Source organism: Pinus tabuliformis, chromosome 9 (genome assembly GCF_031772625.1).
Source record: "Pinus tabuliformis cultivar Carrire ecotype Pingquan chromosome 9, CPIR1, whole genome shotgun sequence".
In the NCBI taxonomy this organism is placed as follows: domain Eukaryota; kingdom Viridiplantae; phylum Streptophyta; class Pinopsida; order Pinales; family Pinaceae; genus Pinus; species Pinus tabuliformis.
Window position 1 is genome coordinate 272254347 of NC_142307.1, and position 22544 is coordinate 272276890.

Here is a 22544-nt window from a genome sequence, read left to right on the forward strand (position 1 = left end):
GATTTCCTCACCTTCTCTTGTGAACCCGAAATTTTGTCCTAAAAAATCTGTTCATGAGATCATTTTCCTAAGATCACCAAGAGCATTCATCATAGTGAAAAAGTAGACCTTCCAAAGGCTCTAAGATTCGCTGGGGGTTTTGGCCATCCTTCACTCATATACCTCAACCTCGATCCACCTTTCCATACCCTGAGATCATAATTTCCATCTCTTAAACCTTCTCGGCATCCCTCTTGTAGCATTATAGGCATTCCTACAACAATATAGGGAACTTCTAGCAGCCTCTTGTATCACACATGTAGGAGCCTATTTTCTCCCCAATTTTGATCCTTGTTGCACTTTAGACTTAGTTTAGAAGGATTTTTACCCCTGGTTGTGACTTCATGATCAAGAGAAGCTCCTAGGCCACTCCAAACCCTCCTTCTCCTTCACTACAAAAATAAAATAGTTTTATATTCCTTATGGCATATTTGGGACAAATAGAACATTTATTTATATTAGGGATGAGTGCTAAAAGTCCCAAGGGATCCTTAAATCTATTTATCCTAAGAAGTTTTGAACATAATATCCTTTTATAGAACCACATTTAGACATGAATAACGGAAAAAATTCAGTAGGAAATACATGCACTAATAAAATAAGTTGATGACAACAAATCTATATTATAGTTAAATACACATTCAACTGTGGGTCTTTTTCTACAAAAATATTTCACTTCAGGAATTGATTAGGAAATACAAATGCTATTCAAAAAATATGCATGCATATGATTTCATAAATAACTTACTTGAAAAGAGATTATGATGACACAAAAAGTTAAGTGCACTGTAGTTTGAATATCAAGCTTCACTATGAAATACATATGCAATTAGAAAACATATAACAATTTGCTTTGATAGAAAAAATTAACCACAATATATGGTAAGAAATTTTGAACTGAATATCCTTTTATTCAACTAGAGATATACATTAATAAAACTAACAATTGATCGTAAAATACATCTGTTAAGAAATAAAATTTATGACATAAAATGAATGTGGTGGCTCGGTCTACATTGAACTCAGAATTTTGTTCTACAAATAGTTTACACTTGAAAATTCCGTGTTCAAATAAAAATCTTGTTTAAAAAATACATGTGAATGTACTTGAAAAGAGAAATTACTTTAAAATAACTTTTACTCAAAATGAGAAATATTAACTACACTACAATTTAAATATGGTGCTTCACTATGTAATAGATATGCAATTAGAGAACATATAACAATTTCCTTTGATAGGTAAACAAAATAAGTCTACGATATCATGAGAAGTGTTTAATAGAATACCTTAAAATTCATCCAAGGAAATTAGATAGATGCATTATGAAATTAAGTAGTAGATAGATGCATTATGAAATTAATGTGACGATGGGAAATCAATGTAATAGATTAAAACACATTCAACTATGAGCTTTGTTTTACAGAAAGTTTTCCCATAAAAAAAAATTATTGGGAAAAACAAGTCTTGCTACATAAATATGTTTACGTGTAATGCTATAAATAAATGAATTGAAAAGAATCTATTTCAAAAACAAGAGAAATCTAGTGCACTATATTTTCTATATCACAGTTCACTACCAAAGATATAAGCAACCACAAAACAAAGAGCAATTTTCTTTAACAGAGAGAAAAATAGTGTGAAATATCCTAAGCAGTGTTTAAGATAATGTGGTAATATTTAGGCATAGATAAACATGAATAAAGCTAGGAATTGAGCAGCAAATACATCCATTAAAAAATGAAAGTGATGACAAGGAATAAATGTCACAGCCAAATACACATTCAACTAGGAGTTTTGTTTTTCAAATGACTTTGATTTGAAAAATTGTTGGGGAAATACAAGTGATATTTCAAAAAATATATTTTCATGTACACTTAGAAATAAAGAGCTTGAAAAGAGCCTACGTTGAAAATAGAAAATTTATTTGAGAAAAAAAATATGGTGTAGCATATCCCAAGAAATATTGAGAAAAATATGCTCATATATAGCCATTTATAGACATGATTAAAGTGAAGAACTGAGTAGTAAATACATCCATCAAGAAATTAAAGTGATCAGAGGAAATGAATGTGGGAGCACAACATGCATTCAACTCTTAGTTTTCATCTTCAAAAATCATTGAGTTCAAAAAATAGTTTGGAAAATAAAATGTCTTCACCTTCATCAAGATACAAAACCTTACTCTAACGTAAGAGTTCATAAAAATAGTAATCAAAATAAGGAAATTTTGTTCAATTGTCTGAAATGAGAAAATCTGTAAAATTTATCTACAAAAAGAACAATTTGTGCTCTCAAATTTTAATCCTTGTTTAAAGGATTTTCTCTAGGGAAATGTGGCATGTCATTCAAGCTTCCTCCTCCTCATCAAATTATTCTTTCTCCATGCTAAGAAAATGTGATTCATTTGTCTATATGTAGTTAGTCCAATCTGAATGCACCTGAGAAATTGTTAAGAAGTGGACAAGATGCAAAATGAGTGATATTGACTTCGCACATAGATATGAAAATTTGTAGAATATTTTCTTTTTAATTCTATATTTAGAATTAGTTTGATTTTCTAGAAGGGAAATTGAAGAAATATTTGAAATTTTTCGATATTCAACTTTTGAAGGTTGTCTATGACTTTCTAGTAATCTGTAGTAATGTCTTTTAAATGATGTTCCATTGACCCAGGTTTTTCTTCTTTCAATGTTTTGGAAACTAATAAATCGAATTCCTATATAAAAAATTCTCATCTCCCATAATGAAAGATAATGTTTAGTCGCCCTTTTGATCCATTATTTAATTTATTTGGCCTCAAATTTGTAGGTTTTAACCCCATACAGAAATTACATGCATACGAATTGTAAAACACATAAAATAAATAAGGCGATAGCATAACACATAAAACACATATACACAGAGATTTTCCCTTGGATCACAAAACCGGGACTACCAGCTTGATTTTTCATTATATTCCTTTCAATGCTAAAATAGATATTTATACATGCTAAATCATCCAATACCATGGACCGAAAACCATCGCGTCTAAAACCATGGACCGAAAAACCATAGGTAGGTTCACCCAACCTAATATAGGGTCCAAAAAATATTTTCTCGAGGCATTGTCTCGAACCAAATTCACCCCCCCTCTAATCCCCCAGTTCACTACATCGTTTAGTCGTGGAAAGAATATAACACAACCCAACAATCTCCCACTTGTTGTTTTCTTTCCACAGGGGGCCACAAGAGAGCTTAGTCACTTTTCCAGCCCTGAAATGACCATTGTTTCTCTACACCAAGAGAACTTCTCAGAGCTCATAGATTTTTTCAATGCATCTGCATTATTCTTCAAAGTGTCCACCTTTACCAATAACAGATTTTTGTCTTCTATCATATCCCTCACAAAGTGATACTGAACATCAATGTGCTTTGTATTTGAATGATATGTGGGGTTTTTTGTGAAGAAAATTGCACTTCGACTGTCACAGTCTATCCTTATAGCTCCTTGTACTAACCCCATAATTGAACACAATCTTTGCAACCAAACAACTTCCTTGCTTGCATGAGTGGCTGCCATGTATTCTTCCTCTGTAGTTGATAGTGCCACTACAAATTTTTTCTTACTCATGTAACTGACTACACCTCCAAATAGGTTAAACACATACCCACTTGTAGATCTTCTCTGCTCCAGATCTCTAGCCTAGTATACATCAACAAAGCCACAAATATCCAACATTTTGTCTAATCCTGATCTTCCTTGGTAGCATAAATCATAATCACTAGTGCCATGCAAATACCTGAAAAGCTACTTCACTATTGTCCAGTGCTCCTTCGCTAGTTTTGACATAAACCTACTCAATACTCCCATTGCATGTGCAATGTCTAGTCTAGTACAGACCATTGCATACATCAAGCTACCACCTGCACTTGCATAAGGAACACGGAACATGTCCTCTTCCGCTTCTTGTCTCTTGGGACACTGTTCAGCAAATAACCTCACACCTACAGGAATAGGAACCTTCACCGATTTACTATCATGCATATTAAACCTCTGCAGTATTGTTTTGACATACTTCCTCTGGTTTAACCAGAGCTACCTCTTTTCCCGACCTATTTTAATTTCCATGCCCAAAATATAGTTTGTAGCACCAAGATATTTCATGTCGAATTTAGAGGACAATTGGGTCTTCAAATCCTGGATAATTTCTTTGTCATTTCCAACCAGAAACATATCATCCACATATAAGAACAGCTAAATAACATGGTCACCAATTAATTTAAAATACACACAGTGATCTGCTTTGCTTCTGGTGAAGCCAAGTCCCCGTACAAATGTATCAAATTTCTAATACCAGATCCTTGGTGATTGTTTTAACCCATACATAGACTTCTTTAACTTGCATACTAGTTCTTTCTTACCCTTCACCGCAAAGCCTTCAGGTTTCTTCATGTATATTTCCTCTTCCAAATCCCCGTGAAGAAATTTTCTCTTCACATCAATCTATTCTACCTCAAAATTAAAAGTAGCAACAATAGATAAAAGTAACCTAATAGACGTTACCTTGGCAACAGGAAAAAAAATATCACCAAAATAAATTCCCGGCACCTGGGAATAACCTTTTGCTACCAACCAAGATTTTTATTTCTCCACCTTTCCTTCTGCATTTGTATTCTTCTTGAACACCCATTTGCTGCCAATGGGTTTCCTTCCAGCCGACAACTCCACCAGTTCCCAAGCCTTATTTTTGTGCAAAGATGCCATTTCATCAACCATGCCCTCTTTCCAGAGTTTTCCATCCTTTGAATCCACTGCTTCCTTCACAGTTCTGGGATCATCATCAGTAACATACAAAGAAAAATTTGAACAGAAGGCAGATGGAATATACCTTTCTGGCTGTCTTCTTTCTCGAACTGATCTTCTCACAACCCAAGTTTGTGGCTTTTCATCTTCTAATTCCTCCTCTGCTATAGAGTTTGATTCTTCCTCCTTTAGCTCAAACCTTATCTTCTTAGGTTCCTTTCGTTGGAATTCATATTTAATAACATCGTTTACCTCTCTGAACACCACATCTCGATTTTACACAACCTTCCATGTCACTGGGTTCTAAAGCTTATAACCCTTTAAACCATCCTTATACCCAATAAATATGCACTTTTCAGATTTACTATCCAACTTGGTTCGTTTCTCCTTTGGAACATGTACATATGCATCACATCCAAATACCCTTAGATGTGAAAGAGAGGGTTTCTGACCAGTCCATACCTCTTGTGGAGTATTATCCTCCAACACTGATGAAGGTGACATGTTGACTAGGTAACATGCAGTATCCACCACCTCTGCCCAGAATTCCTATCCTAACCCAGCACCACTAAGCATGCTTCTTGCCCTTTCCATCAATGTCTTGTTCATTCTTTTTGCAAATCCATTTTTTTGAGGTATATATGGAGTAGTCTTCTGCCGTGATATACCATACTTCTTACAGAATTCTTCAAATTCATTGCCGCAAAACTCTCCACCATTATCTTGTCCTCAACACCTTTATCTTCATTTCTATCTGATTTTCCATGAGAGCCTTAAATTCTTTAAACATGTAAAAAAGTTGCAGATTTCTTCTTAAGGAAATATATACATGTATTCCCCGAGAAGTCATTTATAAATGATACATAGTACATATACTTATGCAGTGATGGAACCTTCACAGGTCCAAACACACCATTGTCCATAAGTTCTAATATATGTTTCATCCTCTTACTAATAGAGGGGAAACTCACCTGATTATGCTTCCCATATACATAATTTTCATAGAAATCAAAATCCAGAGAGTTATTACTCATACCTTCTACCATACCTTTACCATGAAGTATTAAAAGGCCTTTCCTTCCAATATGTCCAAGCCTTTGATGCCACAACATGGTCTTCTTTCCAGAGACCACTAGATTTTCTACTCCACTTTCAAGAACCAAAGAACTATTGCACCCATCAATAACAGTGCTAGAATTAGATTTCTGGACAATGCAGGAATTTTCAGAACACACGGAAGTGTTCTAACCCTTCCACCTTGCAACTTCAACTTTACTTTTCCGCGACCAATGATTCTATCCTTCCTATCATCCCCTAAGAAGACATCACCACCATCGTATTTCTCGTACTCGCACAACCACTCTCTATGGAGAGTGAAGTGAAAGGATGCACCTAAGTCAATCAACCATGCATCATGATCTACATGTGTACTTGAATAAACCAAGTACACATCCCCACCTTCATCTGAGGTGGTTTTCACCTCTGTAGAAGGAGCATCATCAGATACCTTTCCTTTATTAGGAGCTTTAGATTTACAGTCCATTTTGTAGTACCCTTCCTTTCTGCATTTCCAGCACACCACCTTTATAGGTTTTCTTAGAGTTTTGATCTCCCTCTAGATTTAGATCTCCCACTCGATGACTTATTTTTTTTTCTGTTCTAGGACCATCATCATACAGACAAGGCATCACCATTCTCGCTCACCATATTTTTCAGTCTCATCTCCTCCATCAGCAAGGATGGGACTATTTCATCAAACTGCAAGGCAATTGCATTGCTACCTATTGCAGTAACCAGACTATCCCACAAATATAGTAGAGAACATAACAAAATGATGCACTTATCTTCATCTAAAATTTTAATATCAATAGATGCTAACTAACTTACCACAACGTTAAATGCATTCAGATGCTCTGTCACTGAGTCTCCATCTTTCATCCTCAGGTTATACAGCTTTTTCCGCAGGAGCAGTTTATTCACCAGAGACTTAGATTGGTACAAAGTCCCTAACTTGTCCCACAAAGCCTTCGTCATAGATTCCCCTGATACATTAAACAATACTGAATCTGAGACACACAATCATATTATGCTCTTTGCCTTTCGATCCAACTTCTTCCATTCTTCATCGGACACTCTTGTTGGTTTAGTACCTGGATCTACCATGATCCACTAATCTTTATCTAGCAATAGATCCTCCATCTTGAGTTTCCACAACTCAAAACTTTGACCATTAAATTTCTCAATCTCTACCTTTCCACTGCTCGCCATCTTCTTTCACCACTAGAATCGACTTCACAGATCTCCCACTGAATAGGGTATGCCACAGGCCTGAGTGAAACCCCTTAGCAACAAAGGCGTACCCTTGAAGCCAAACAACTCTGATTTCAAAATGTAGGTTTTAAACCTGTACAAAAATTACCTACATACGAATTGTAAAACACAAAATAAACAATGTGAGAGCATAACACATAAAACGCATATACACAGAGATTTTCCCCTGGATCCCAAAACTGGGATTACTAGCTTGATTTTTCATTATATTCCTTTCAATGTTACAATAGATATTTATACATGTTGAAGCATCCAATACCATGGAATGAAAACCATCATGTCCAAAACAATGGACTGCAAAACCATAGCTAGGTTCGCCCAATCTAATATAGCGTCCAAGAAACAATTTCCCGAGGTCAGTGCCCCACACCCCATAGAGTGGGGCTACCCACCCCCATCAAACTCCCCAGATACGGGGGGATGCCAGCCCCCCCCCCCATGACCCCCCCTGCTGTGCAATTGGTGTAATGGAGGGGGGGGCTTCGCCCCCCCCCTCCAACCCCCCGATTCACTATGTAGGTTAGTCGTGGAAAGAATATAACACAACCTAACAAAATTGGCATTGACTCAAAGAAGAAAAAACATTAGTATTTTATCCATTTTAAAGTATTTTGAAATGTTTTTAGGTTGGAGTTTTGTTTCTCATTCAAGAATTGATGTGAATTTTTCTTTAATTTCCTTGTTTTCTTCAACTAAATATTCTATTCTCTCTTCAAGATCCAAATTATCTTGATAAACTCTATAATTTTTATCCATTTTTTTTTATAAATTTTAGTGTTTACTTTCCTTAATATTTGGCTCACTTGTATTGCATGTTCCTTAAAAATCTTGAGACCATTTTCCACTTCATGACTTCAAATTGATTGATACTTAAGAGTTTCAATTTCTTCCTTCATTGCTGTTGTCATTATTTGAATGTCATTGTCACATTTTGTGTTCAATATTCTATTTTGTTGTGCAACTTTTGTCTGGATTTATTCATTCATTTCATTTTGTAATTGATTCTATAATTTTTATTTCTATGGTGAGCTGACCTATAAGCGCTATGGAATGGTTTTGCTAACTTTCTTCACTAAATGCTTTTCTTTCCATATTTCACTTTACAGATGTGTTATATTATGTAGACTATTCTTGTGGGCCATTAAAAGTTCACCAACATGGTGCTAATTGTAATTGAAAAAGGGTCCTAGAGTCTGGGAGGTTTCTTTAGATTATTCCTCAACATTTCCTTTTCCTTTCCAACCAAATTATGAAATGGTTTCAAAACATTCAAAATTTCTTTTCTTGGTTCTCGTGACAACTGACTTAGTTTGAGCATTAACGTAATACCGAGTTAAGGATGGAAAAATTTCATCAACAAGTTCTATGCCAGTTGTTGGGTTGTATTATATTCTTTCCATGACTAGTAGGGGTGTCATAGGGGGGAAGACAACCCCCTATGAGGAGGTATGGAGGGGTAGCCCTTCCATGTCTAGTGGGCAGTTCCCTGGGAATGTATATATATATATATATATATATATATATATATATATATATATATATATATATATATATATATATTCGGACAATATATTACCTATGGTTTTGTGCATGGTTTTCGCACATGGTTTTGGGCACAATGGTTTTTTGGTCCATGGTATTATGTAGATCTGGTCAAGGGAACTACAGTTATGTTCTAATCCAGGGTTTATTGATGCTTCAGCATGTATATATATGTATTGTAACATTGAAAGGAACATAGTGAAAAATCATTCTGGTAGTCTGAGATTTGGTATCTATGGGAAAAATATCTGTGTATATTTGTTTTATGTGTTATTCTCCCGCCTCTGTTTATTTTTGTGTTTAGAATCTGTATGTAGGTAATTTTTGTATGGAGTTAAAGCCTACATTTGGTTTAAATAAAATATAATCTAGAGGGATTTTCATAGAAATTGGGGTCATGGATGTCTCATGACAAGTCTATGGAATATATATGTTATTATTTTGTTCTTGCTCCTCAAGGAACGTTTTTTCTCCGCCAGAGAAAGCGTTCAATGTTGATAGAGGGGTGTTAGTAATTTTCTCATCTTTAGTTGTATCAATCTGCATATATTTGAGTTCCTCATCAATTTTCTTCGACTATATATGTGCCTTGCTAGTGTCATCTGGTCCGTCAATAATAATGATATTGTCGCAAGATGAACTCTGCTTTTTTATTACATGTTCTTTCTTTGGTCTCTGTTGGTTTTTCCTTTGACTTCTTTGCTCCTTAGATCTTGTTGGTCTATCTCAGTATCTAGCTCTTTTTATTTAATAGTGATTTCCTTTGTTGTGCTTGTCTATGTAGTTGTAAAACAAATATTAGGAACATTTTCAACTTGGGATTCTTCTATTTTTGGAGAAGAGGAAATAGAGTCTAAAATAAAGTCATTGAAATTAAATTTCAGAATCTTAACATAATTAATCTCTTCAATTGTAGCATTAGTATGAAGGATCTTTTGTTTAAGGAATTCCTCATAAATATTTTCTCTAAAACCATACAATTTATTTCTATCCTCCCTACTCAATAATTGTCTTCTTTCAAAATCTTGGTGAAAATTATCAATGTTAATGAAAATTTCATCAAAAAATTGTTTCTAGTGTGTGTAAGTTTGCATGTAGCTAACATCCTTATAATGGTCATTGGTTATTCCTCGAGGATCATAGACATGAAGGAGAAATGAATAAAACCAAACGTGGTTTAGTTCATCAGCCTCCTGAAACGCATGTCCTCGGTCCTTGAGGAAACATTTTCCAAATTTAATTGCGAAGTTTAAAAAAAAATTCTTCTGAAGTTTTCTCATTTTTGGAGCTTGACCATTCGAGGTAGTTTGATTGGATACCTCTCTTAAATAAATCATCTCTAAAATATATTTAGAAAGAAGATGAGTGCCAACTTCACTTCCATAGACTCTTATATATGTGAATAATTCTTCCACAAACTAATCATCTATTTATTCTAACATCTCTTTAAGGCCTTCACTAACCCTATGAGGGTTTTCTCCACAGAAAATCCAATGGAAATGATCATCACGTAATTACAATTGTCATTAAAATTGAATTTTAAATTACTTTCCCAGAAAATAAGGGCATCATTCTACATAAGTAGTTGTTAATCAAATAGGTAATTACATTTCATCAAATGAAATAAAACAAAAAGAATTATAATATCCATAATATAGGCTGACATTAAGAACAACTGATCATATCATAGAGGAGATGAAATGGAAAAATTAAGGGAATATGTTAAATTATGAGAAAGTATATCGTCCCAATTGAAGTACTTTGAACCATTGAGTAGGTTGTGTATTAAAGCCATCCATTTTAATTTGCAATGCTCAAGGTCTTTCTCTCAATATAGACAAGAGAACTTTTTTATGAGGAACGTCCCGAGTCTTTTCAAAATGAAAACCATATATTCTTTTGATGACTTAAGTTTGAAGCATTCTCTATCTTCTCCTAACCAATGTTTGACAACTTTATCATAATTCCATTCAAACAACTTGAATAATGTGTTGTTGAATTTATCTAGAAATTAGGTGTTTCACAAAAATTTGGGAGAAATAAGATTGTAAATTGCTAAAAGTATTTGAAAATTCCAAAAGGCTATAACATTTTTGTTGCATTCTACCATAATGCAAGTAGGAAAATATAGATGTCACATGACCCATGCGACCATGTAATAATAAGGAAAAAAAATCGCTCCAGAACCAACTTCTTGTAGTTTCGTACATCTCTTTTTTTCAAACTGAGTGTTTTTATTCTCAATTGAAGATTCAGAACTTAGCCAGCTTCTATTATCATAGAAATTATAAATTTCTTCCCACTTCATCATACCTTCCATCTGGGTTTTGAAGGTGGTGTCAGAAATGAGAGATGGGTTGACATTGCAATCTTCTGGTTCTATATTTTTGGCTCCCTTTAGGCATTCCTTAATATGTTGAGTAGCCTATTTTGACGTCATATATTTACATTTCTTACCCATGTTATGACATGAAAATGAATAATATAAAAAAAAATATTTAAGAAAGATAAAATTTATTGTTGCAATTCTCTATGGTAGTGCATGTTTACCATAAATTAGAAGCCTTGCACTCAATTCAAACCTCTTTGTTTGTAATTAGAGATATGTTTTAGAGAACATGTGTAAATAGGGTCTACAAAAGATAATGTAAAATAGGAAGTGGAAAGTAGGATAGTTGCTAAGTTTTGTTTAAACCCTCACGACATGCAACAATAAATTTGCATGAAATTTGTTAATTATTCATTAAGGTGATGAGATGTTTCAACCAATTCTATGCAAAAATTATGACAAAGTTGCATGGTCATAGTTTAGGGAATGTTTTCTTCAAGCATAGCAAATTTCCATTTGGGAGTTAATTTCAACAAAAAGTAAAGAAAGCTAAAAGAAAATTATGTTTGGCATGCAAACCAATCAATAAAACATTTTATTCCTAGTTGTAGCAGAAGCTAGTCAGGTAGTCGGAAGTTGACATGTTGTTAAAATAAAGTTTCTATTAATGGTGATCATGACCCCGACCTCTGACATAGTCATGGGAAGACAGACACCAATAGTCAGGAGGTTGGGTGTGAAGAATGCCCTTTCATTTTGTTCGACTATGCCTAAAGATCGCCTTGTAGTTGGGAGTTTGAATGTCAGAATCCTATCAAATATTTTTATGGAAAAGAAGTCCCGACCTTCGGCCTTGGACTTGCATATTTGAATATTTTTTATTTTCTGAATATTTGTGTTGCAATTTTTTCTTAGATTTTTTCGAAAAAATATCTATTTACAAAAAGAAGGGGAAAATAGAGATAAATGTTTATATACATTACTCCTTATTTAATCCTTTTGTCTTTATTAATCCAAGGGTTGATATTCATGGCATTTAATAATATCCACTGGGTTTACAATCAAATTCACAAGGTTTAATATTTTTTGCAGAGTTTATAATATGAATATTATGTGTTGAATATGAATCCCTTTGTTATAGAAATTTATGGGCACTACAACCCCAAGCATGAAATGTCCATAAAACAAGGGCTCCTAAGTCCCTAAAAGTGTTGTTCTAACCCCTAAAGGAACAAGGTCAACTGATTACAACTTCTCCCAGAAGTTCTCCATGAAACAATGCTCAGAATTGGTCAAAACAGGATCATTTCAGCTGCCCCATAGGCAAAGTGCATTGCATCTCACCTAAACACACTGTGTGGGTGCGTTGCATTTCAAAAAGCCCTTCTATGGGGTGCGATGGGTGAGAAGTGACAAATGGCAGTGCCATTCCGCGAGGTGGAGAGGCATGGAAACTTCTAGAAACTTCTCCTATGACACTTGCCTCTCTGAATTCGACCAAGGATGAGTAAGAGATCATCAATCTCCAAGTGGAAGAAAGAACTATCAGAGGGAAGACACTAATCAAATCACAAGCTGACTCGTCTCCCTTACAGATATCTATATATGGATCCCTTATCCTAGAGATTGAGAGGCTGAAATTTTTCATATTGTAAGGAATTTATGTTGGTTTCTTGAGACAAACATCAGATTGTTGGGTGATCTAAGCTTTGTATGAGGTGAAGAGGGGCTTCCTTGCTGAGAGGATGATGCTGGGTCAGAACAACTGGTTGTAACTCCCCTTGGCTCTTTCTTGTTTATCAATAAAAGCTATTCGAGTTTTCCTCCATACTCTTGTGTCATTTATGTTTGCTGCATTTGTATGGCCAATTTACATCTGATCCTAGACTGTTTATGATTATAGATCCATGTTCTTGTATAGTGCTATGCTACTGTGATCTTATAGGTACTCTATGAAGTTGGGCTTGCAAGGGAACAAGTAGCGAAAGATTATCAAGAAAGAGAGGAATCGAACGAGGAGATTAGTGCAGGACAGAGGTTGGTGTTCTTTGTTCTTCTCTATCTATACTTCATAAAGGAAAAAATGAAAGTAGCTTTACTTTATTTGTTTCTAAGGCAGCTATCACACCTTAGTACGATAAGCAGTTCTGAGTAGACACTTTTCCCTGTAACAAAATGGCGACTCCGCTGGGGAAGAATTAGTTTGTTTGTTTATCTTCCTTGTTGTCTATTTTATAAACTTACAGATGGAGCCTGAAGTCGAGGCAAGTAGCTTTCGAACTGCATTTTCTATGCAAATGCAAAGTAGATAAATGCCGCTTCAATCAATCTCTGAGATTTTTTATAACATAAACAACTGATTCACAAACTCTCTGATTGCCCCTTGTGGTAGCTCTTAGAACCTCCTTAGATCTACCCCTGATTGTTGCATTACTGATTACAATTTGCTTGGCCAAAACCCATGAACTGAACTACAAACTGTGACCTGGAACCCAAGCAAAGTCTCGTCTCTGGCCCAGCGCAGGTACTATTCTGAGAATCTGAAATTGAGTGCGCTTCCCGAGTGTAGTAAGTGTGCTTCATTTTAAATTCCCTGTGTTACAGGTGCGCTGATCAGACTAGGCATTGTTCAATTTTGGTTTCTGTGATTCAGTCTTTCCAGTTCTATTCATGAATTTTGCTGCATGTGATCAGAATATCTCTGGTTAAGACCCCTTTCCTTTGTTGTTATTCCACCTCCTTTGTACAAAAGAACTGTAAATGTTTTTGTGTGTTTGTTGGGTCATTTTCAGTTCTCCTTTGCAAAAGTAACGTACTTGTACTGTCGTCCTTTGATTTAAAAGCATCACAAGTGTCGTTTTCAGGCATAGGAAAGAGTTTGATTGCTGTAGATAGTCAATTATCCTGTTACTATTGTTTTTTGGTCTGAATTTGTAATTTTTCTAGTGTCGAAAACAAGTATTCATTTCCAAATTGTAAGGTGTTGAGATTGTATCCATTTTTTATTTCGAAAAGAAACTTGTTGATAACTGTCGCTTGAAAAGAAATTCAGATTTGTGCATCAACTTTCTTTTTATCATTTACATACTAAGAAAGTCGAAAACAAATAAATGCATGTGCATTTGCATTTAAAATGTTTGATTGGTTTGATTTAGGAAAGTGCATTTAGAGTGTGCTCTTTGCTCTTTGTGAAAGAATTTTGTCTTTCTTTCCTTAGTAGCTAGGATTTTCATTGCACAAAGAAGATAAAAGGATTGTTTATCATCTTAGATTGCATTTTAGGAATTATACTACATCTCGCGGTGAACCTGAAAGGCAAAATTCATAAACAAGATCAACTATAAAATAAATTCAATGAATCTAACAACGCTTTGGAACCTAACACACAACATTTAGAAGTCTAGGCTAGAGATGTATTCTGGCGTCGTAAAGCCTGGTAACTGTTGTTCTCACTGATGGTTGGGTGATTCCTCCACTTTGATATGATAAGTGCCATTACGGACTTGTGCTCCCACGTACCGTCCAGTATATTTTGGGAGACCACAATAGGCTTAATCCTTTATCCATAGGAAGCCGTGTCTGCCGCCCTATCGATCGCAATGCACTGAACACAGCATTCGGGAAGATTAACTTCCGTACCGTAAAAAGTATTCTGCAGTTTTGAGATTGGTTTGGTAATCCCTCTACCTAGATTTCTAGAGCAGTCCTGATCCAGGTGGATATTGGTGGCCACCCGCTAATTCCACTTGGATCCCCTCTAATGCTTCTTACAGTTTTTATCAGTTTCCTTAATTATAGCACAGTTTACTATTTTTAGCAGTTTTTCGGGTCCTAAACTTCTGGAGCCGTTTTGAGGCCCTAAACGACGTTTTTTGGGAAATCCACCGCCAGCGATTTTTTTGATAAAAATCGTCTTTTCCGTCGTAGTCCTCGGAGAGATCTTTCCAACGGGCTATCATGCACGTCAAACGGAGATAGTATGACCAATTCGCGACCCCGGGAAGTTGATGTACCAACTTACCCAAAAACGGGGCCCACAATTTGGCGTTTCATCTTCTAGGGTTAGGTTTTGGAATGTGAAGGGTTTTCCATTGTTTCTCAAAAATAAATAGGCCCTCGAGCCTCATTGTAGCACAGTTCAAAACAGTTCAGAGGCATGTAGCCGAGACATCTCTTCTCAGAGATAAGCTACCATCGCCCTAGCTGGGTTATTTCTATTTGTAAGCATATTTCAGTATTCTCCATTAATGAAATGAAGTGTTATTTCTGCGGCACCTCTGTTTTTGTGGTTATCGCATATTATTATTTATGTTGCATCTCCGTTTTTATGGTTATCGCATCTCTGTATTTATGGTTATCTATGTAATCTATTGCGTTCCTGCTTAAATCCGGATCAGTGGTATCAGAGCGGTCTGCTTTTTCTCTGTTTTTCTTTGCATGTCCCCAACGAGGTCGGGATATAAGGAGTTAGGGCTTGAACTGGTCGAACCTTTGCAAGACCAGCCTCGCAAATCTCGATGTCCTCCCATGGCGGATGAGAAGAAAGACGAGGGGGCAGGAGATCCTATCAAAATCTTGCTCGAAGAAGCGCTCGAGCGGTAAAGGAACACGATGATGGATAGCTTTGCGCAGATCCTTCAGCGGCTACCCAGAGGCGACGCATCGGCTTCCAACAGCTACTCTGGAAACGCCACACCGTTTAAGGTACAAGTTAATTTTGAAATCCCCATCTTCGAGGGTCAAATAGACGCAGATGCCGTAGATAAATGGTTAAATCTGCTAGATGGGTATTTTTCTGTTCACGAATTTTCAAGTCGGGAGAAGATTGTTTTCGCTCTTCTCAAAGCAGCCCCCCACGTCAAGGACTGGTGGGAAATCTATTGCGAGCAGAAGGATGAAAGTACAGGCTCACTATTTTCAACCGCACCCACTTGGAATGACTTCCGGGATGCCATTAAGGAGCAGTACTACCCCGTCGGAAGCTATGTGGACAAATACATCAAATGGACCACACTGCAGCAGGGACGAGACCAAGATGTGCCGGAGTTCACAAACATTTTTCATACCCTTCGCACACAGTTGGGTATCAAAGATTCTAAGCTGCATCTGGTACTCAAATACCGTGGCTGCCTACACAGATACATCCAGGAAGAGATGGAGTTCTTGAACATCTCCTCACTCGGCACAGCATACCGATACGCTGTCAAAATCGAGCAAAAGCTCAAACAGAAGAAGCGAGACTTTGGATCTGCAAATCCAAAGCCCAAAGGACAAAGCCAAGGCGGGGTGACCCAAGACAACCCGTCGAAGTTGCAAGAAAAGAACAACACCACAAAGCCGAAGAAGGACACAGGAAAGTGGTGTGAGTTCCACAAGAGTCCCACTCATAACACGAGTGTCGGACCAAGCAGTCGCTAGTGGCCAAGTTGAAGGCTTCCGAATCAGATGCATGTTCCGACTCTGAGTCAGAACCCGAAAAGGGGAATGACAAAGGGAAGCAGATTATTGATGCGGATCCCAGCGCCACTGTTGCTACTGCCAAGATCCAGAAAAATGAGCCCGAAGATCCAGAGGAGGGGGAACGTCTTTTCCACTCACAAATGTGGGTGAAGGGTTCGCCGCTGCAATTCATTGTCGACAGTGGCAGCCAAAAGAACCTCATTTCAGCAGAGGTCGTGAAGCAGTTGGGCCTATCAACTACACCACACCCACAGCCGTATAGTATCGGTTGGCTTCACGAAGGACGAGATCAAAGTTCGCCAGCAGTGCCGCCTTCCCTACAGCATCAAGCCCTTCACAGACGAGGTATTGTGTGATGTTACACCTCTGGATGTTTGTGATGTACTATTAGGCCAGCCATACTTGTGGAGGCGACATGTTGTGTATGAGTCAAGACCTCGCGCTGTCATCATTTCTTTGGATAATTCGTTATACAGGATACCAGAGGTAGCCCCACCTACTGCCACCTCTTTGATCACTGCTAAGAAAGGCAGCAAGCTCATCTCACAGACTAGGAAATTTATTTTCTGTCTGGTTCGTTCCCAAAGTAAGGGGAAGATCATTGCTACATCCATGACCCCCGCGAAGGGTTCCTCCACACAGCAGCAGCAACAGAGGGATACAGTCATGACAGAACACAGGAACAAATTCTCGTTACCTGGAGGGGTACCACACAAGTTTCAGGTGGGCGACAAAGTTTGGTTACATCTGCAGAGGGAGCGCCTTACCAGAACCCATCAGAAACTCAGACCACTTCGACATGGTCCTTACACCATTACCAAAGCTATGGGAGACAATGCATTTGAGCTCAGCATTCCCCCATTCCTTGGCCTGCACCCGGTGTTCAATGTCGACCGCCTTCGGCCATACTTTCCACCATTACTAGACACGTCCGACATTGCAGAACAACTCACACCCACAGAGTTAAATCCAGCTTGCATGGAACAAGTTGCAACTGATCGGATCATGGACACACAGATCAAGCACACTCGCCAGCAGAATATCCAACTGTATCAAGTTGTCAAAGCAGGACAACTCCTTCACCAGGGCAAGTGGCTCACCAGGGACCAAGTGCAGCAGAAGTTCCCTCATCTCATGGAGGAACTCAACGCAATGGGGACCATTGCTTCCTAAGGGGGGAGGAATGATCCAGGTGGATATTGGTGGCCACCCGCTAATTCCACTTGGATCCCCTCTAATGCTTCTTACAGTTTTTATCAGTTTCCTTAATTATAGCACAGTTTACAATTTTTAGCAGTTTTTCGGATCCTAAACTTCCGGAGCCGTTTTGAGGCCCTAAACGACGTTTTTTGGGAAATCCACCGCCAGCGATTTTTCTGATAAATATCGTCTTTTCCGTCGTAGTCCTCGGAGAGATCTTTCCAACGGGCTATCATGCACGTCAAACGGAGATAGTATGACCAATTCGCGACCCCGGGAAGTTGATGTACCAACTTACCCGAAAACGGGGCCCACAATTTGGCGTTTCATCTTCTAGGGTTAGGTTTTGGAATGTGAAGGGTTTTCCATTGTTTCTCAAAAATAAATAGGCCCTCGAGCCTCATTGTAGCACAGTTCAGAGGCATGTAGCCGAGACATCTCTTCTCAGAGATAAGCTACCATCGCCCTAGCCAGGTTATTTCTATTTGTAAGCATATTTCAGTATTCTCCATTAATGAAATGAAGTGTTATTTCCGCGGCACCTCTGTTTTTGTGGTTATCGCATATTATTATTTATGTTGCATCTCCGTTTTTATGGTTATCGCATCTCTGTATTTATGGTTATCCATGTAATCTATTGCGTTCCTGCTTAAATCCAGATCAAGTCCCTTTCATTCCTTTTCATACTCTTTAACGGAAAAGGTCCATCTGAGCACTTGTCACTTCAGGCTCATTAAAAATCAAAGGCAACTAGAGTCATCTTTTGTTTTTTCTCGACTCTTAAAAATTGAAAAAACAAGTTGTGTCAAAGCGCCTAAAATTTATTTTAAACGGAATAATCATCACCCTTTCCTACGTTGATCTTAGGTTGAAGAAAATGGAGTCCACCAACCAAGGAGTTCCCCTTAGAGGAAATCCTAGTCCCTTCTCCCCTTGGGGAGATGTTGGTGCACCCCATATGGCCACATTTTCGCTTCCAGGATTGACAATCGACTTGCACGTATGGCTCTTCTCAACCTCTGTCGTTCAGAACACTGCAATTCCTGAACAATCGAGTCAGCAACTAGACGAGTCCAGAGTTACCCACCAACCTTCTACTTCCTCCAATTCTTCCTCTCCTCCTTCCTCTTCGCTTGATGGGGTTGGTAAAGCCAAAAATCAAGTACCTGAGAAGAAGAAAGAAAAGAAGAAGAAAGAGAAGAAGAAGAAGGAGCCGAAAGCGAAAGGGGGCAATCAAGCGTCGTCTAGAAAAAATCCACACACTACACCGACAGGCCTAAATCGCCATGTGTCATTTGCAAAGGAGACCACTATCATAGAGATTGTCCTTGCATCCCTCGGATCATAAGGGACTGGTCTCCTCATTTTCACAACCCAGTGTCATCAACCTCTGACGATCATTTTGAAAACACACCATCGACTAGTGAAAGTGAAGCCCCAGGGCAAAAAGGAAAATATAGATTTCCTTGTAAACTATGCGAAGGCAACCATGCCATCCACCGTTGTCCCTTCTTAGACGAGGCTAAAAGAGTTTTGGACGATCGTCCAGTCTCACTGTTACGACTTCCTCCTGGATATAAAAAACTCTTGCTGAGTCCGTCACTAGTTGAAAAGCCGGCTGACCCGCTCAAGTGGTCGGCCGAAGCATCTATCATTGAAGACAAACCATCTAAACCCATACCAGACGAAAGTCAAAAGGTCGAGGCGGCAGTTAACCTGGTCTTGCTTTCATAGGTTTCGTCTTCAGATGATACAATCACAGAAGAGAATAAGGATGACACCGTCCAAATTCTTTTCGTAAGCACAGACTCCAATGAACATGGGGGAAATTTACCCATTCATTTACCGCAGGAAGGAAGTTCGTCAGAGTCATACCCGACCGTCTATTCGGTCTCGCCTCCAAGCAACCTAGTTGTCTCCTTCAACTAGAATCAGCTAGGCAGACCCTGTTTACCAGCTAGTGTACCATTCCAGATTATTACTCAAGTATATAGAATGGTTATGGCTGGTACCATCATAGATGAAGGGGCTTCCGTGAGTATCCTTTCTTCGACTGCTTGGAAAGCACTTCGTTCGCCATTTCTTTTGCCTGAAATGAGAAATCTAACAGGCTTTGACAAAGGAACTAGTCGACCATTAGAGATCCTTCCCAATGTGCCCATAACGTTGAGGGAGAAAACTGTTTAAATGAATGTAATGGTATTTCAAGGACCCCTGGATTATAATCTACTCCTTGGATGAGACTATATTTATTTCATGGGAGCAATTGTCTCCTCAGTCTTTAGAGTAATGTGTTTTCCACACGAAGGAAGAGTGGTCAAGCTCGTAGACCAGCTTTCATTTCCGGGATCACATAGAGCAAAGAGTCATATGCCATCCTTGAATGGTCTTTTCACACAAGGAATGTCCCATCAATCTCCAGTCTGTCCACCTGATGAGCGCGAGTGATTCGGGAGACATGACTGAAACCCAGCGGGCATGCACCCTGGTCTGCTTCAGTAGGAAAACTTCAGGTATAGGGTAGGTTTCTGCGAGAGATATATGACTGGTCTGTACTCCCGTCTGTGATTGGAAGAGGGATTTATTTTGGAACAAGATTCTCTTGTCAAAGTTACGTGATTGGAGTAGCCTCCTCCACTCACCTTTGTCTATTTTTGGTAGACATCGCCAAAGAAATGTTTTGTTTGCGCCATGAATAGAACAATCTTTGGTAACCTAAAAGACGATTACCTTTCCTGATAAAAAAAAAGTTTTGTCAGTTTGAACAAAAGGTGGCCTTGAAACTTTATTTTATACCCGGGGGTATGCAAACCTTTTGGCATGCAAGTGAAGAGCGACTATTTATTTTTTTAAATTTGTAGATCCTCTAACCCTTTAAACTCATTGTTAGGTAAACATGACTCAGGATAGAGTCAAAGTTGACCAGGTTAAACAATGATGGTTTTGGGGCACATGGTATTGTGCACCCATGGTATTCTGCCCATGGTATTATATGTAATGGAGCCTATAAAAGGTTGGAAGGACTTCATTGTAATGCAAGGGCCTGGAGGTGAGTGATGAAGGCCCACTTGGCCGGATTGGCCAGGGTTTTGGCCAAGGATAATGAAATTTCATTATGATTGTGTTTTTCCCCGGATTTGGGGTTTTCCTAGATAAACATATGTTTATGTGTTTATGGTTGCTGCTGGTTAATGTTTATATTTGTTTCTCTCAGTAATTCTCAGTAATTAATTTGTGTTCTCAGGTAAATTTCTTAACAATTGGTATCAGAGATATGGTTGAGGGTTTGGGCTTTGAAGGATCAACGCATAAGTTTGTTATTATTGCTCATGAGATCACCAGATTTGGTATGGATCTCGATCAACAATGTTGGCCAAAGACTTGGTGGATAGATAAATTTGCGTGATAAGATAACGGATCTGCTATGTAGAGTTTGATTCTCAACATATTTGCATATGAAAAGAAGTCAGATCTGGTCAGATCTAATGTGGATCTGTGGATTAGATCGGCGGGGCACCTCCTTCTATCCAAGATCTCTAATTTTCTTTGGGTCCCAATCGCCTTTCCACGCTGCCCACCTAGAGCCAAGCATGCATAAAGAAAATAAATTGGTGGCATGAATGGCACCGCTGGAATTCTCATGCTGAATGCCAGAAATATGGTTTTCATGGATGATGATTGTATTCTCAAAGAGTAGTAAGGATGAGAACAAAGGTTGTCAAAGGCGGTGATGGCCAAGAATGAAAGACTCAGAAAATGTCCAAGATTCAAGAAATGACATGATTAATAGAAGTTTTTTGTTTTTGTGAGCCATGTGGATTTGAATGAAGTGATAATTAATAGAATGGCGGAGAGAGTAAAGCTGATGCTGGCATCGCCCATTCACTTGGCAGATGAGGTATCGAAAACGACTGAAGAAGCTCATTCTTTCAAGCAGAAATGCAGGCGCAACGCGGTTCTGAAGAGGGTTTTCACCATAACATCGGCGGCAGCATTCAGAAAAATGAATTTCTTACTGGACAACTCGATCGGGGACGTGACGTGGCTTCTGAATGTGTCTGTGAGCGGGGAAGATCGAGCAGACCATTTGGGTTTGCCTCCCATAGCGACAAACGATCCGATATTTGGCCTGATCTGGGAACAAATAGCACGACTGCACACAGGGAGCAGTCCAGAGGAGAAAGCGGACGCGGCAGCCTCATTGGTTTCTCTGGCCCAGGACAATGAGCGAAATGGGAAATTGATTGTCGAAGAAGGCAGAATCGGCCCCTTGCTCAAGCTTATCAAGGAAGGCACCGTTGAAGGCCAGGAAGCCGCGACAAAAGCCATCGGGAAACTTGGTAAGGATCCTGAATGCGTTAGGCAGATAATTCAGGAGGGTGTGTGCTCTGTTTTTGCTAAGGTCTTGAAGGACAGTGGTCCAATGAAGGTCCATAGTATGGTTGCCTGGGCTTTGTCTGAGTTGGTCTCCCTTGACCTCGAATCGAAGGAGCATTTTTCCCAGAGAGGAATCAACGGTTTGATAGAAGTTTTTTGAGAAAATGAAACTGAGAGAGGATGGATCAGAATCGCAACAGTAATAAACCAAAAAAAAAAAAAATAATGAAGTCAAAATTATTACATGTAAATGGGCATACTACTGTAAGACCTGGTAAGGCATGTGTACCCCTCGGTGATCACCGGTAAAGTCTGGGTTAGACCTAGGTGATAGGGGGGATGTCGGGTTAACAATACCTCGAGTGAAAACCCTGAGATGGGTAAGAGCTAGAGTGAGTGGGATTGTCTCACTTAGGTTTGGTTGGAGTTAGTCAAGGAACCCCAAGTCAAGTTTAAGGGGTGAATTGTTAGGTAAGCTTGAC

The 22544-nt window shown here is 38.4% G+C and overlaps 1 protein-coding gene across 1 annotated transcript; it reads left to right on the forward strand.

Annotated features, from left to right (window-relative positions):
• Positions 1-21529: 21529 nt before the first annotated feature.
• Positions 21530-22222, forward strand: LOC149148236 (protein CELLULOSE SYNTHASE INTERACTIVE 3-like). The gene has a single exon (XM_089442112.1). The coding sequence runs from the start codon at positions 21530-21532 to the stop codon at positions 22220-22222; it is 693 nt and encodes a 230-aa protein (XP_089298238.1).
• Positions 22223-22544: the final 322 nt, after the last annotated feature.

Excerpts from the sequence above, each read along its gene's own strand:
- LOC149148236 (XM_089442112.1), top strand. The coding sequence starts at position 21,530 with ATGGCGGAGAGAGTAAAGCTGATGCTGGCATCGCCCATTCACTTGGCA.